The sequence below is a fragment of the Brugia malayi genome (assembly GCF_000002995.4).
Source record: "Brugia malayi strain FR3 genome assembly, contig: Bm_v4_Chr4_scaffold_001, whole genome shotgun sequence".
Lineage (NCBI taxonomy): Eukaryota > Metazoa > Nematoda > Chromadorea > Rhabditida > Onchocercidae > Brugia > Brugia malayi.
Genome location: NW_025062478.1, coordinates 8247523 through 8260314, shown reverse-complemented (window position 1 = coordinate 8260314; position 12792 = coordinate 8247523). Strand labels below are relative to the sequence as shown.

At 34.7% G+C, this 12792-nt stretch overlaps 2 protein-coding genes across 3 annotated transcripts; one reads left to right on the top strand and one right to left on the bottom strand.

Annotated features, from left to right (window-relative positions):
* Nucleotides 1-791: 791 nt before the first annotated feature.
* Bm3469 (Uncharacterized protein) lies at nucleotides 792-7396 on the bottom strand (the record flags this gene model as incomplete). 2 transcript variants are annotated; one of them, XM_043082112.1, is made up of 22 exons in its annotated part: nucleotides 792-915; nucleotides 1110-1300; nucleotides 1532-1632; nucleotides 1732-1873; nucleotides 1983-2186; nucleotides 2281-2404; nucleotides 2545-2710; nucleotides 2832-3007; nucleotides 3113-3210; nucleotides 3280-3366; nucleotides 3436-3570; nucleotides 3771-3906; nucleotides 4100-4171; nucleotides 4286-4367; nucleotides 4491-4637; nucleotides 4733-4905; nucleotides 5265-5482; nucleotides 5654-5798; nucleotides 5927-6145; nucleotides 6351-6529; nucleotides 6695-6924; nucleotides 7270-7396. In XM_043082112.1, 22 exons carry the CDS (start codon nucleotides 7394-7396, stop codon nucleotides 792-794), a joined length of 3276 nt encoding a protein of 1091 aa, XP_042938046.1. The 2 variants fall into 2 exon arrangements, with proteins under 2 accessions (XP_042938046.1, XP_042938047.1); XM_043082113.1 differs by lacking the exons at nucleotides 4733-4905; nucleotides 5265-5482; nucleotides 5654-5798; ... (2 more) ...; nucleotides 6695-6924; nucleotides 7270-7396 and having other exon boundaries at nucleotides 4491-4596.
* A 2985-nt stretch (nucleotides 7397-10381) lies between these two features.
* On the top strand, nucleotides 10382-12085 carry Bma-drap-1 (Uncharacterized protein; the record flags this gene model as incomplete). Its single annotated transcript, XM_043082111.1, has 5 exons — nucleotides 10382-10504; nucleotides 10796-10962; nucleotides 11174-11319; nucleotides 11472-11655; nucleotides 11842-12085. 5 exons carry the CDS (start codon nucleotides 10382-10384, stop codon nucleotides 12083-12085), a joined length of 864 nt encoding a protein of 287 aa, XP_042938045.1.
* Between the last annotated feature and the right edge of the window lie 707 nt (nucleotides 12086-12792).

Here is a 12792-nt window from a genome sequence, read left to right as displayed (position 1 = left end):
AGGGACATGAAGTCTGGCCAACATCTATTAACATAATCCAAGACTACAAATTCGGGGGATGTCCGCAAATTTGAGGTGGATCATCAGTTCTGATACCTTCTAGACGACATAAGAAAGGGAGGAGGTAACATTAAAGGCCTGACCACACAGCTAAACCGAACCACCATTTGCTTCGCCACAAAGGTCACTTTCTCGAACGCAACAAAACCTTTACTAAGAAAGACATCTACTCATTAATCTGTCACAAAATAACCCCAAAACTATAAAATCTTCTTATTTATTTAGCATTGATCAAATACAACGATAATAAAGAATTAGGATACCAATTTCTCTCCAATAAAATGAAGATTCAAGTGTGCTAGCAACATAAGTCATATATGAAATAAACAAAGAATTTATGGAATTTTAATTTAAATTCCCATAAGCTGTAATTCCAAAAATAATAACAGTAAAGGACAACACTTAATGGAACATCATTAAAACATCGTATTTCACGCTTCAGAGAGGGAAAAATAGCAATATTGCATTTGGATTCGAAAACTTAAAGAGAAATAAATGACATGAACAATAATGATCTTTAAAAATTGTAAACAGATTCCTCAAATCTCAATAAAAGGCATTGGTTGGTGTGATAAAATAGAGGGTGACAAAGAGTATAAATAGGAAACATCACCGCATTACTGACAATAATTGACAATAAAAGGCAGAATCATAACATTATCGGCACGAAAAATCATTCTCAGAAAGAATTATGGCACCTGAAGTAATGAGAAAAAGCGCTGATTTCTTCCTTATGCATTGGCTCGTGTCAATTCCAATTCAGTGTCCATATAACAAAGGCGTCGTGTGACACGATTCCAATCAATGCTTCCACCGTCTAACGTTGGTAAACGCTCTTTACCGCCAACACGTCTCCTAGAGAATATTCACTAATTTATATAATAATTTCTCATTTTAATACCTAAATTGGAATAAGTTAATAAGTCAGCAGTCTGCATGAACATACGTACAATAAACAAAAGTTATGGAACTTTGAAATCAAATTTCGTGGTAGCCGAAACTTTTGGCCCAGTAAAGCAGACGTTAAAGAAGAAATTAAAGTAACTAACAACATAGCCCTGAAGTTGTTACGCCCTCGTTTAGCCCATTCATCTGCCTGATAAATTGGTTCTGGAATTGAAATTGCTTGATTAACAATTTGATGCGTAAAGCATAGAGCCATCATCAATGATTGCGCTTCGTCCATAGTTAAATTTGCTTCATTAATGGGCATTGAATATGCAGGCAACTTTCCGGTACCCTTAAATTTCATAAAATTTATGAAATCTTTCAAGGTCCAATCTCATCATTTCATTTCTGTTATGCCAAACACAACATACATCAATTTCATAAAAGAATGATTAGAGCTACCACTGTATCCAGAATAAGCTAATTATTCTCAAAAGAAATTAGAAATATCCTTCGAAAAATTTAAAAAAAATTTTTTTTAATTGTTAAAAAAGAAATTAGAAATACCTATTGGAAGAAATACCTTTATAATTTTATGCGACTGCATAAAAAATTCCGTAGTGTCCGGACGTGTAATATCTCTATCAATCACTGTCAGTGGCAAACAGTTTCCTAAGGAGTGATCTGAAATTTGAATATATTAGAAAAATCGAAATAATATAACGATGTCACACAATTTCCGATTTAAAATTCTTGGAAATTTCGAAATCTAGTAAAACCAACTATTCTCAACTGCAAAACGCTTGTTGTGCCTTTTGCAAGCAATTATGCATACTATATTCGGTGAGTAATTATCGGCACCAGCTTCAGCCTTCCCAAAATTACGCATTCCCTGCCGAATGGCTTCAACTTCATCCTCCATTACCTTAAATATTTCGAACGCAGCAGAATCACTACAAATTTCGAAGATACTGTTTTAACAAGCAAACCACATATCTAAAGCAACAAAATGAACACAGTTATTAAAATCTCACCATTTTGAACTGTCCCTCGGAAACGCCATCACGTGTAATAATCACAGTTTCGGGAAGCATACCATTACGACTACCATAAAAGAGGCTCAAAATCCAGTAAATTCGTTCTTCCAAAATGGAGCTTGTCACTTGTTCTTTACGAGGTTCTTGAAATGAATAATCACCAATAAAGGTTTCCGGACAAGATGCTCCATTAAAACTAATCTGAAAATGGTGAATATTTTATCTATTTGGGGAATTCAGATTCATCACTCTATATGTTTGTATCCCTTCTTTTCAAACTTTTTTTAGAACGAACTCCAAGAACGCTTGGCTGTGTAGGCGGCATCCGCATTCTTCTTTCATGTCTTGGCTGGGGTTCTGGATGACATACATCATAACCGATTATGAGGGTCTTCCCAGTTGAAATCCATTTATTTGTTCTGAAAAACGTTGTTAAATAACACATCTGAACCATATAAATTTTTACATTATTAAAATGTGTTATTTCAACAGCAATAAAAACACTCAAAATGAAAGCTAACCTAAAAAACGTAGATTTTTGAATGAGAGTACAACATACGCAAATGATTCTGGAATAATTCCATAACATTGCCCAAAATTCTTGCAATTCAGTTTGTTGACGATGTTTTCTAAAGTCGCAACTTTTTTCGGTGCTTCACGAGCCCTCGATCCATGGATATGTTGTGTGACTATACGATGAAGAGCTTCATATAATTTTAAATCATCTGAAAGGAATAAGCAATTTTTAAATATAGATTTCTTTGTTTGGAATTACAACGATGTTAAAGTTTACAGAAATTTTATGTAATTTCAACAAGGTTTTTTAACTAAGAACGTGACAAAAACCATGAGTATCATCACGTGAGTCGATATACATCACAAATGCTCGTTCATTTGGATAAGTTTCACGAATTTGTTTTAAACAATCTTCCAGTTGTTCAAATTGAACATTTTTAATGATAGGATCCATCATCTGTATGCCTTTTTTGCAACATTCGCGAACCAAAGTCTTCGAAAATGTCCTAAAATTCTATTACTGACCTCATCAGCATCAGATTACTTATAAATCAATTAACTGCAAATTTCATTTAGCAAAAAATAAATTTAGTTGCTTGCTAAGAACTCACATAACCATGTCCCCATCTCTAGCATCATCATAAAGTATGAACCAACAGCGAAGATGCGCCCCAACCAAATATGCCTTTCCGTTCATTCTCCAGCTTGCCTACAAAATATGATCAAAATGTACATCAAATTCTTTTGGCTTCAAAATCATGAAATCCAATTCTCTTACATTTCTGGCATCGATGTCGACGACACTCATCCCACCTTGCACATCGGAATATCGCACCTTCGGTGCAAGACGTCGATGGCCTTCAACCTAAAATTAAAATAAAAACTTATTAAAAAAGGAAATAACTGTATGACCAGAAGAAACAAGAAAACTTACAGTGATTGGAGCTGAACTAATCCGTACTCCAAAAGCGGCCATAAATGAATTATAATGTGTCGTTCCACCTAGGTCCAGTGCCTGCAAATTTCGGGTGATGTCGCGGAAACGTGCATGCGGAAGTATGGCACATTCCTGTAAGGCGTCTATTTATAGTAAGAGTTAACCATCTTAAATGTCAATATAATGGAGAAAACATATATATCGCTTCCACGAAGTAACTGCGATTGAGAATGCGAAGTAAGACTGACAAAAATCCATAACCCATAATTTGTTATTTACGAATTCCAAATCTACATGCCTTCTACATCTCTTTCAACATAAGAAAATTATACTTTGATTGTATCTTTCATTTGTGATGGTGTCTGCTTACTCACTGGCACTCTTTGATAAGGTGCAACGCGCAGTACTTCAATCGGAAAATATGAAGTACCAAAATTCGTAATCAAACGAACGGCTGGCCAATCTGCTCTTAAACAATTTTGTTCTATCAAATCAATCAAAGACTTGCAGCACTTTATATTAAAACAAAAAATAAAAAAAAAAAAATAGAAATCAACCAAGTTTATTTCCACTTTTTTTATTGATAAAGAAACAGCTTAAATGAAATACGGAAGCATATTACAATGTAATGTTACAAATCTGTAAATCAGTTTTAACTTACCGAATAATATAGCCTTGCTGCTTGTAATACTGCAACATTGGAATTGGCGGTGTGTTTTTGCCAACGGAAAGTCTGAAAGGAACGCCAAGCCAAGTTTTATACCCCGTCTAATTTAAGTAAAAATTATGCAAAAATAAATAAGCATAAAATGTAAAAAAAAAAAAAAAAAAAAAACAATGAGCATGCCTAATCTGTCCGACAGGCTTGTCTGACAAACCAGATGCAACAAATGACTTGTTGGTGCAGCTTGAATGTTGCAATCGAAGATCTGAAAAAAGTTTGGCGAACAATGCAAAAGTCCCACAATTCTTCATTTGGTTCCAAGAAAAACCCGCAAGAAATTGTAACAACTCAATCAAATGAACGTTTATATATTCCTCCGGAATTATACCTCGAATAATATCGTTTAATTTGCGTACAAAATGATTGAAAAGATTTGCATCCAAAGGAGGAATAGGAGAAGACAAGTGATTTTTCATTAGTACATTATGCGCCATATCCGCCAATGGAACTGCGTCAAAGAATGCTGCTTTTTTTACTGAAAAGAACTCCTTTTTACAATTCAGCAATTTAAGTATGAACCGAAAATTTCAAAACTATATAGTCAATTTAAAAGAAATAAACCAGTCATACAGTCAATGACAAGTGCTGGGATGATACTGCCACTCGACCGCTCGATAATCCGAATTCCCTTTTCGACACCGGTGATCAAAGTTCTACTCTCACTCAACGGCTGTTCCCCAAGTTTATACTTCTTACCATCCACCAAAAATAGTTTACCGCAACCAAATGCATAGTGCGTTCCCCTTTAAATTTCAAGAATTTCATTTAAATTCAGATGTATATAACTATAGTTTTCTACTATGATATTACAAACAAATAGTGTTATCTACGAAGTGATACACATTCAATCTTCACTTCAAACAAGCTGCAGGAATATTCTGGATTTTGAAAAGTGCACAAATTAATCAGTTGTACAGCAAACAAGCGTTGAAATTGCAACCAAATTCTATTCCTTGCAGGACATGACGTAATCATTTTGTACCCTCTGTTTGGATAATTTCTGGTAAAAAATTTCAAAAAAAAACCTTGATTACCATATTGTAAAAAAAAAAGTGATTTTAAGTTATAAGATATTGACTTAGTCAATAGTCAAAACACGTACTTTTGCAAAGCACTATTATTTGTGAGAATTTCAAAAAACTGTCGAAATGAGCGATTCTGACGAGCCAAATCATTCGTAACCGAATCACAATAATCGATAACATTGAAAGTATGAGAATTTTCTGCACACGGTGTTATTTCAACAATCACGTCGCACGCACCAATTAGATCACGCAATTTTGGCGTTAACTGCTCCATCGATATTTTCAAGCGAGGAAGCTGAAGCAAATTTTTAGGTTCAGTCAGGCAATTTAAAACAAAAAGTTAGAGAATACAAACGACAAAAGTCTTTAAATTCAAATATTGGAGAGAAATAAATAGCAAAAACTTCAAGTTGAAATACTGTGAAATTTTTAATTAATAAATTATGTTTATAAAACAAAATTTCACCAGTTCTTTATTAAGCGGCTCATTGGTGAACAAAGTGTTTGACAAATCATACAAGTAAGCACCACTCTCATTCAGAACGCGGTATAATTCCAAAGCACGTCTCATCAATAACATACACTTTTGATGACGTAAAGTCACTCCAGAGCTGTAAAACAATTTCAACACTACTATAATTAAATATATACATAAAAGAATTACTAGAATGCACAAGTTACCTCTACTTCAGTTGTCTGACAAAATGTCAAACGAGCTTTAAATAAGAATCGAACTTACTCATCTCTTTCGCCTCTGCACAAGTCTGTAGTTCGTTCCTTCGATGTATCTGCACGGCTTGCATACATCCGCACATCATAACGATATACAATTTGGTTTCCAACTTCTAGAGGGTAAATATTCGTTTTTACAATAACCGTTTCTCTTTGATGAGCTGGTGGTAACTTTGGTGCCATGAGACATGGTGTGGGTCTACGACTGTGAAACATATTTTGGTCCCTGCAAAGATTTGTAGGTAATAACCGACATGATTTCAAATATTCACAATAATGTTTTTTTCATCTGAGCATTATTTCAGCAATCTATCGAAAGAATTATTTAATTACTATTCAAAGCTACTGAAAATTATTATTTATGAAGCCATTAAACATTATATAAAGCAAGAAAATTATGATTAAAAAAAAATCTCGATTTAAAGAATCACCCTGCCGATTGAATGTGGCCTCTACTATGTTCTGGTTTCACGGACTGATGAATATTCAGGTTTTCAGTTTCGAGCAAATCAGAGTCCATTAAATCACTAAACGATGTTTGTGAATGGCAATCATCCGATATTGCTGAACTGCGTATTGAATTACAACATTTAACTGCACCCTCCGAGGCCTAAACACAAAGCCTAAACACAAATCAAGCATTTTCTAACATCTTTTAAATTCAAATGTTTCTATTATTTTTCTGCAAACATCTAAAATTTAATTTATGTATACCAAACTTCCTACTGCAAACATGCCGGATCTTTTCTAAATTTTTGCAATCCAACGTATGTACCGAGAAAGAATCATCAGAAACTGAGGGAGATGTAGATTCATGAATGCGCAATTGCAGCACAGATGCATTTTTTCGAGACGATGCTGACTGCAATGAACGTGTGTCAGCCGAAACGTGTCTACCCGCTCGAAACGCCGTGTCTACCCGCTCGAAAGTTGGAGGCCGTCGCGAGAGCGTGTCCGAATTAATACCAGTCCAAAGCTCCCTGCCTATCATCTCCATTTCTTCACCTGTTTTAAATGAATGATTTTAATTAATTAATTAAAATTAATGTTAAGATTTTAAAATAGTTAATTAAATTTGAATTAGATGTTTTGAATTAATGCATTTAAAGAAAGTATATTCAAATGATTTGCCTATGCTACACGAAAAATTGGGAGTGTTAGTTAAAGCACTGTCCAACCATAAAGCATTATCCAACATATATGGTTTTACTTGGGTAACACAAACGTGAAGAAATTTCGATAATGAAAAAAGCTAATAATCAGTGAGAAAAGAGAGTTTATCAGTGTTCATTTTGACCATCTGAAACTTAATTCTAAGAAAATATTCAATGGAAAGGATAAAGAATCAACCTCCAGCTGTTGCCATTTTTAATGTGTGGGAAGATTCGTTTGAGTTTGGTTGTCTTTTGCCTCGTCCGCGAGGACGAAATGAGGAAATACTATTCTCTTCACTTGGCGTAATTGGTGACATGATCATTAAACTCTTCTGCAATCAAACGGTCTTTTTGTATTTGCGTAATTCAATCCAGTAATCATGGAAAAAAACTTCAACGTTTGCATTTGCATGCTTAAAAATCAAATGATGAATCATATGAAGGATGCAACAGCTTACGCATACGCTTATTTCATTAAGTTTACAAAACATGAAGGATAGCGACAGAGAATTATAAAAATATGAATTTTGATTACAAAGAGAGACACGAAAGAAAGATAAATTTAGAAACAAAACCGCCCTAGTGTTGTTGATGGCAGAACCAAGAGAAAAACTTAGCCACGGTAATGGAATGGAATTCCAGTCTTTGTATTTACGTAATTCAATCCAGTAATCATGGAAAAAAACTTCAACGTTTGAAAATTACCGTATACAATTGAGGGAGATAAGAAAAGTAATCAAAACTGAAGAATAAATAGATCACACCAGTGTCTCGATTAAGTCATTCGCTTTACAAAGACTACACAACTACTTAAACATATAGACACATATATATATATATATGTATAGATTTCATTAATTGAAACTTATGTCTCTGTAAGAGTTGCATGAGCCACCATAATATTTGCAAGGATTGTTCTACCCGAAGTTCGGGTAGAACAACCTCTGCAGAGCGACGCATGCATGAGTGCAACCGCGAAACTGTTAACAGCTGCCAATCTCACCGCAGCACGGAACGACTCAGAATGACTGTTTTGCTACTGTGGACGTTATCAGGAGGCAGCGAATGTCTATTCCCGGTTGATCTATCCAATGTGAGGGTGGGTAGGATACGGTGGACGATGAGTGTAGAGATAATCCAAACCAAATTCTATTTTCTATATCCGCTTTTCGTGTTGATAATGTTTTCTCAATTAAAAATCCAACAAATATCTCAGAAAATTAATATAATTCAAAAATGTGATAATAAAGCAGTACAAATGTAAGTAGTAATACTATAAAGCTATGTCACCTTTATTTATACAACATAAATGATTGACGACTATGACAAAAGCCCTTGAAAATAATTCAGAGCTATCACCTCAAGCGGAATTCCTATTGCACGTGTAGGGTTGCAAGGTATGCACGTAAAGACTCCGTGAATACTCGTCTCCTATAATGTAAAGGCAAATTTTTGTAACCTTTCCGCACGTAATTCTACCCCTAATTACATGTGGAGAGAAAGAGAACTGACTGACTGCACGTATATATGTGAAGGAAAGAAGAAATATGAAGGAGAGAACACCGACCGAGAAAACATATAGTAACAGCAACCACCAACGATAAAAAATAATGCACTGGAAAGCTCCCAATGGCAGGTAATCATTTAAATTATATTTGTATAATAGTAAAAATTTGCATATGGTAGAGGACATTAAAGTACGAATGCCAATCGACTGATCACTTCATTTACTTTTCCTTTAGTGATCAGTGGATTGTTTTCTTTTTAAATGACATAATTCGACATTTATTTTTTTTAAAACATGCATTAAGTAAGGTCTCACATGAACGGCAAGTGAAATGCGCGTATAGTTAGTCCATTACGTAAAGTATCCATGTTTTAGTGTAATAAACGAGAAGATAGTTGTAAATTTTTTCTGACTTCCACAATCACTCGTTTATATGAATGTTTTCAAAAATTTTCAAATGTCACTCTCTACTACTGATTATTTTAGTACACTTCCTACGACAAATGTCCCATCATTTCAGGTTCGTCATGTGCACGAAATCTATCAGACTAGTCTGCCCATTCAAAATGTTTCTTCTCCACTGTAAATTCAGATATCACTTTATCATTCTACGAGATGACCTTTCACAATACAATGATTATTTCTGGAATGGATGGTACATAATATGGCGACCTTGTCTATTGTCTCAGTATTCCAAGTGCACTCCTCAATTCACCACACCTATCACACTACATCACACATGCTTCATCTCGAACTGTTTTCTTGGACGTCGAGAACGGGAGACATCCATTTGTTATTTAAGTGCGCGTTGATCTTTGATATGCTATCAACTGCACTGTCATCATTCATCTTCACTATTCTCGCATTCTGCAGTTCTTAATTGTCACTTCACTAATTACAAGGATAAAAAGGACTGACTAAACTGTTCAGTGAAAGAGAAAAGATCAGAACATGAACTGATGACTCGAAAATTAGTGTTGACTCGTCCAAATATCTCAATCTCTTTGTTCCGATGAATCATCCCTGTATAAATCTATTCACAGTGATATCCGTGCTAATGTCATTATGGTACCACTAGAATCTTATTTTGTTAACTTTGCATAGATTGCTAGAGTAATTCTTTCGTTCATTCATTAGTCTTAGCTAGCAATCTTAGTAGACGTACGATAAAGTTAGGTGATACGTCAAACTTTTCATAACGCAACTCGCATGACGCGTTAATTTTTCATTCATGTCAACACACAGTTTGATAGTATTACGGACGTTACTTGCGTGAGGAATGTGTGAGGAGTTTTTCCCTTAGGAGGATTTAATGGCCGATATTAATTCAAGTTTTTTCAAGTTTTTGACGATTAAATGACCCGGACGGGTTTTTATGATTGGTCCATCATCACTATCTTAGCTCACACATCTATTTTTATTGTTTCAGTAGCACCTCATCCATTTCTTAAGTCTCTTCATAAAAGATAATTCTTCAGAAATTACTAAGTCCATTTTTCTGATAGAGTGTAGTTCGAAATGAAGCAATAATTGAGAGAAAATTGAAGTGAAGCAAGGAAAAGGATGATAAGATGTAAATGAAATGTTGTGATTCAAATTTATGTAAATATTAAGACATTTGTGCAAGATGGCTGGTTATAGTTTCTTATTTTGATGCTTATCATGATGGTTTTAATTCCCTTTTGTTTGTACAAAAGATATAATTTCAGGTGACACGTGCAGGATTGCCTAGAGGATCGCACATCTGGCAATTCTTTGTAATCGAGATCCCTCTTTTTCTTAGCCCTTTGGACCCTTCGTGATGAATGTTAAAAGTAGTGGGAATTCTGAATATGTTGGACCATGTTCCAGTGGTATGACAAGCTTAGGTGTGGTACCTGCACCTATTCGTAAACGGCGTTTCAGCAGTGCAAAAATTCAACCGGCTAGTTTCTTATTTCTTTTCTTTGATTTAATATTTCGTTAATACTTCATTGTTTATGACGTTTCTATTCCAGCAATACGTATTATATGCAAATGGGCAAGCAAATTCTGTCAAAGATTTTCAAGATTTTCTACAAATAAGATTAGTTCCAGAGATGGTTAGATTCAACGGCTATACATTTAAGGTCATGCTTTTGGCGTGGCATCCGATTTCGAGATGCAAAGTGACGGCCTTCAAGGGTTGGAAGTGACCAGGTATCAGTTCAGAGTTATTTTAGATTATCCATTTCAGACTCGAGTAAAACGGGTGATGCAAAGTGATGATGAAATTGGCCGTATGGTTGCATCTGTACCGGTAGCAGTTGGTCGAGCTATGGAGCACTTTGCTGAAAAACTGCTTGAAACTGCTGCGCAGTGCGTTTTATATTCGTCGTCGCGCACTCTTTCTCCATCACATATGTAAATTTTTAGATTCATTATACTGTTAGACTTCAAAAGTTTTTCATTTTTTAATTATAAGTTCGACATATGTAATTTAATCATTTAACTAATGCACCTTAACTGTGGATTTTCAAATCAATGTGTTGCTAACACTAGTACCATGAAAGAGGTTGATGTATAAAAAAAAATGAATGTTTGTCAATTCGAAAGTGTTTATGCATGATTTCAGAAAACAGGCTGTAATGCAAACTCCTCATTTTAAATTTTTGGAATCACTGGTTCGAGAAATACCTCTACCACCATCAGCTGGATCTGAAGTGCATTGGAAAACTGATTTGGCCGATCAGCCTTCGTTTTCGGGTTTTTATCCGCCAGGTTATCATCAATTTTATTGCATATATTTGTCCCCATTGCATTTATCTAACGTTTGGAACTGTGCTGCGGTTTCTCTCTTGTAAGAATTTATTTGATTTTTGTGTCTTTGAGTATCATTCCCAAATGTTTTTTGCCTATAATTTGTTATTCAGGTCCGGCGACAGATTCCTCCTGCCACATGGGTATATCGATGCTAGCGGCCCAAATAGGTTTACCAAAATTGCCATCTAGTGGAAATCTATTGAGTACTAAAAGAAGACAAAGTAATGGTGAAGTGGATAGCAATGAAACAAAGCCAAAAAGAGGCCGGCCACGAAAAATGAAGAGAGAGGAAAAGTACAGTGTTCTTGGTATTGATATACTAGAAGTAGTGAAGAGCAAAATAGGACTGGAATTTAACTTCAATTTTTTGTTTTTTTTTGAATTTCCAGGAAAGTACAAACTCATGATTTTGTGTTACACTGATCACAATTACTTTGAGGTGGTATTTAAAGTAATTATTAGCCAAGCACCTTTTTTCAGATGCGTTGATGACGACGATTTACTTTTGGATGAAAAGCCTTTGAGTCGTGTTACAGATATAAATGAACTATCAAATGGGACAGTGCTTAGCGATCGAGAGCTTATGCCTCCTCCTAATGTTTTACCGATACGCATTCTTGCATCTACTGCATTTATGGATAATAAGCGGAACTCGCCATCAACAAGTCTACTTTCTTCATCGAAAATGAATAATAATAGTGAACAGAGGCAGTCAGCTGTGTAACAGCCAAATTGTTTACGATTACCAGCAGCAGTCTCTACAACTTTGACTTTGTAAGTATGATTCCAAAACTGCTGTTACTGTTACTAATTCCAAATTACCACAGTGATTTCGTTTCATTTTAACTTCTTTTTTTGTACATTAATCATTGTTATAGTACTGTCATTTTTTGCATAAGATATTCATATAGTTTGATAATGAAAGTAGTTTAAGAGCTTTCTGAAAACAGATTAATTAAATCAAATTTTTGCTCAGCTATTAGGATGAGTTGCTATGATGTGACTGTGATGATTTATAATGTATAAATATTTTTGCATTTTTTTTTTTTGGTTTTTCCTGATAACAAAAAACGCGATGGTCTTATTTGTTACTGCTGAGCCTCGTTCCGGATAACCTGCCGTATATCTTTGTTTTGTTATCACTTCATTTGAATTGATTTGTTCTTATTCCTGTTGATTTTTCACATCCGAAATAGTATAAACGTGTTATTCGTTCTTTATTTTATGCTTAGTTCCGCGGTTTTTTGTAATCCTCGAATCCTTGCTATCCATGAAGTATGCATATTGGAGCTTAATCCAGGTTGTTTTCATGTTCATTTGGATCATGTATAACAATTGAATTGGTTGAATATATTGTTAAGTTCTTAATTTATAAACATATTGTTCAACATTATCAAGTGTCGAACAATGAACGGGAACGTTAAGAGGAAG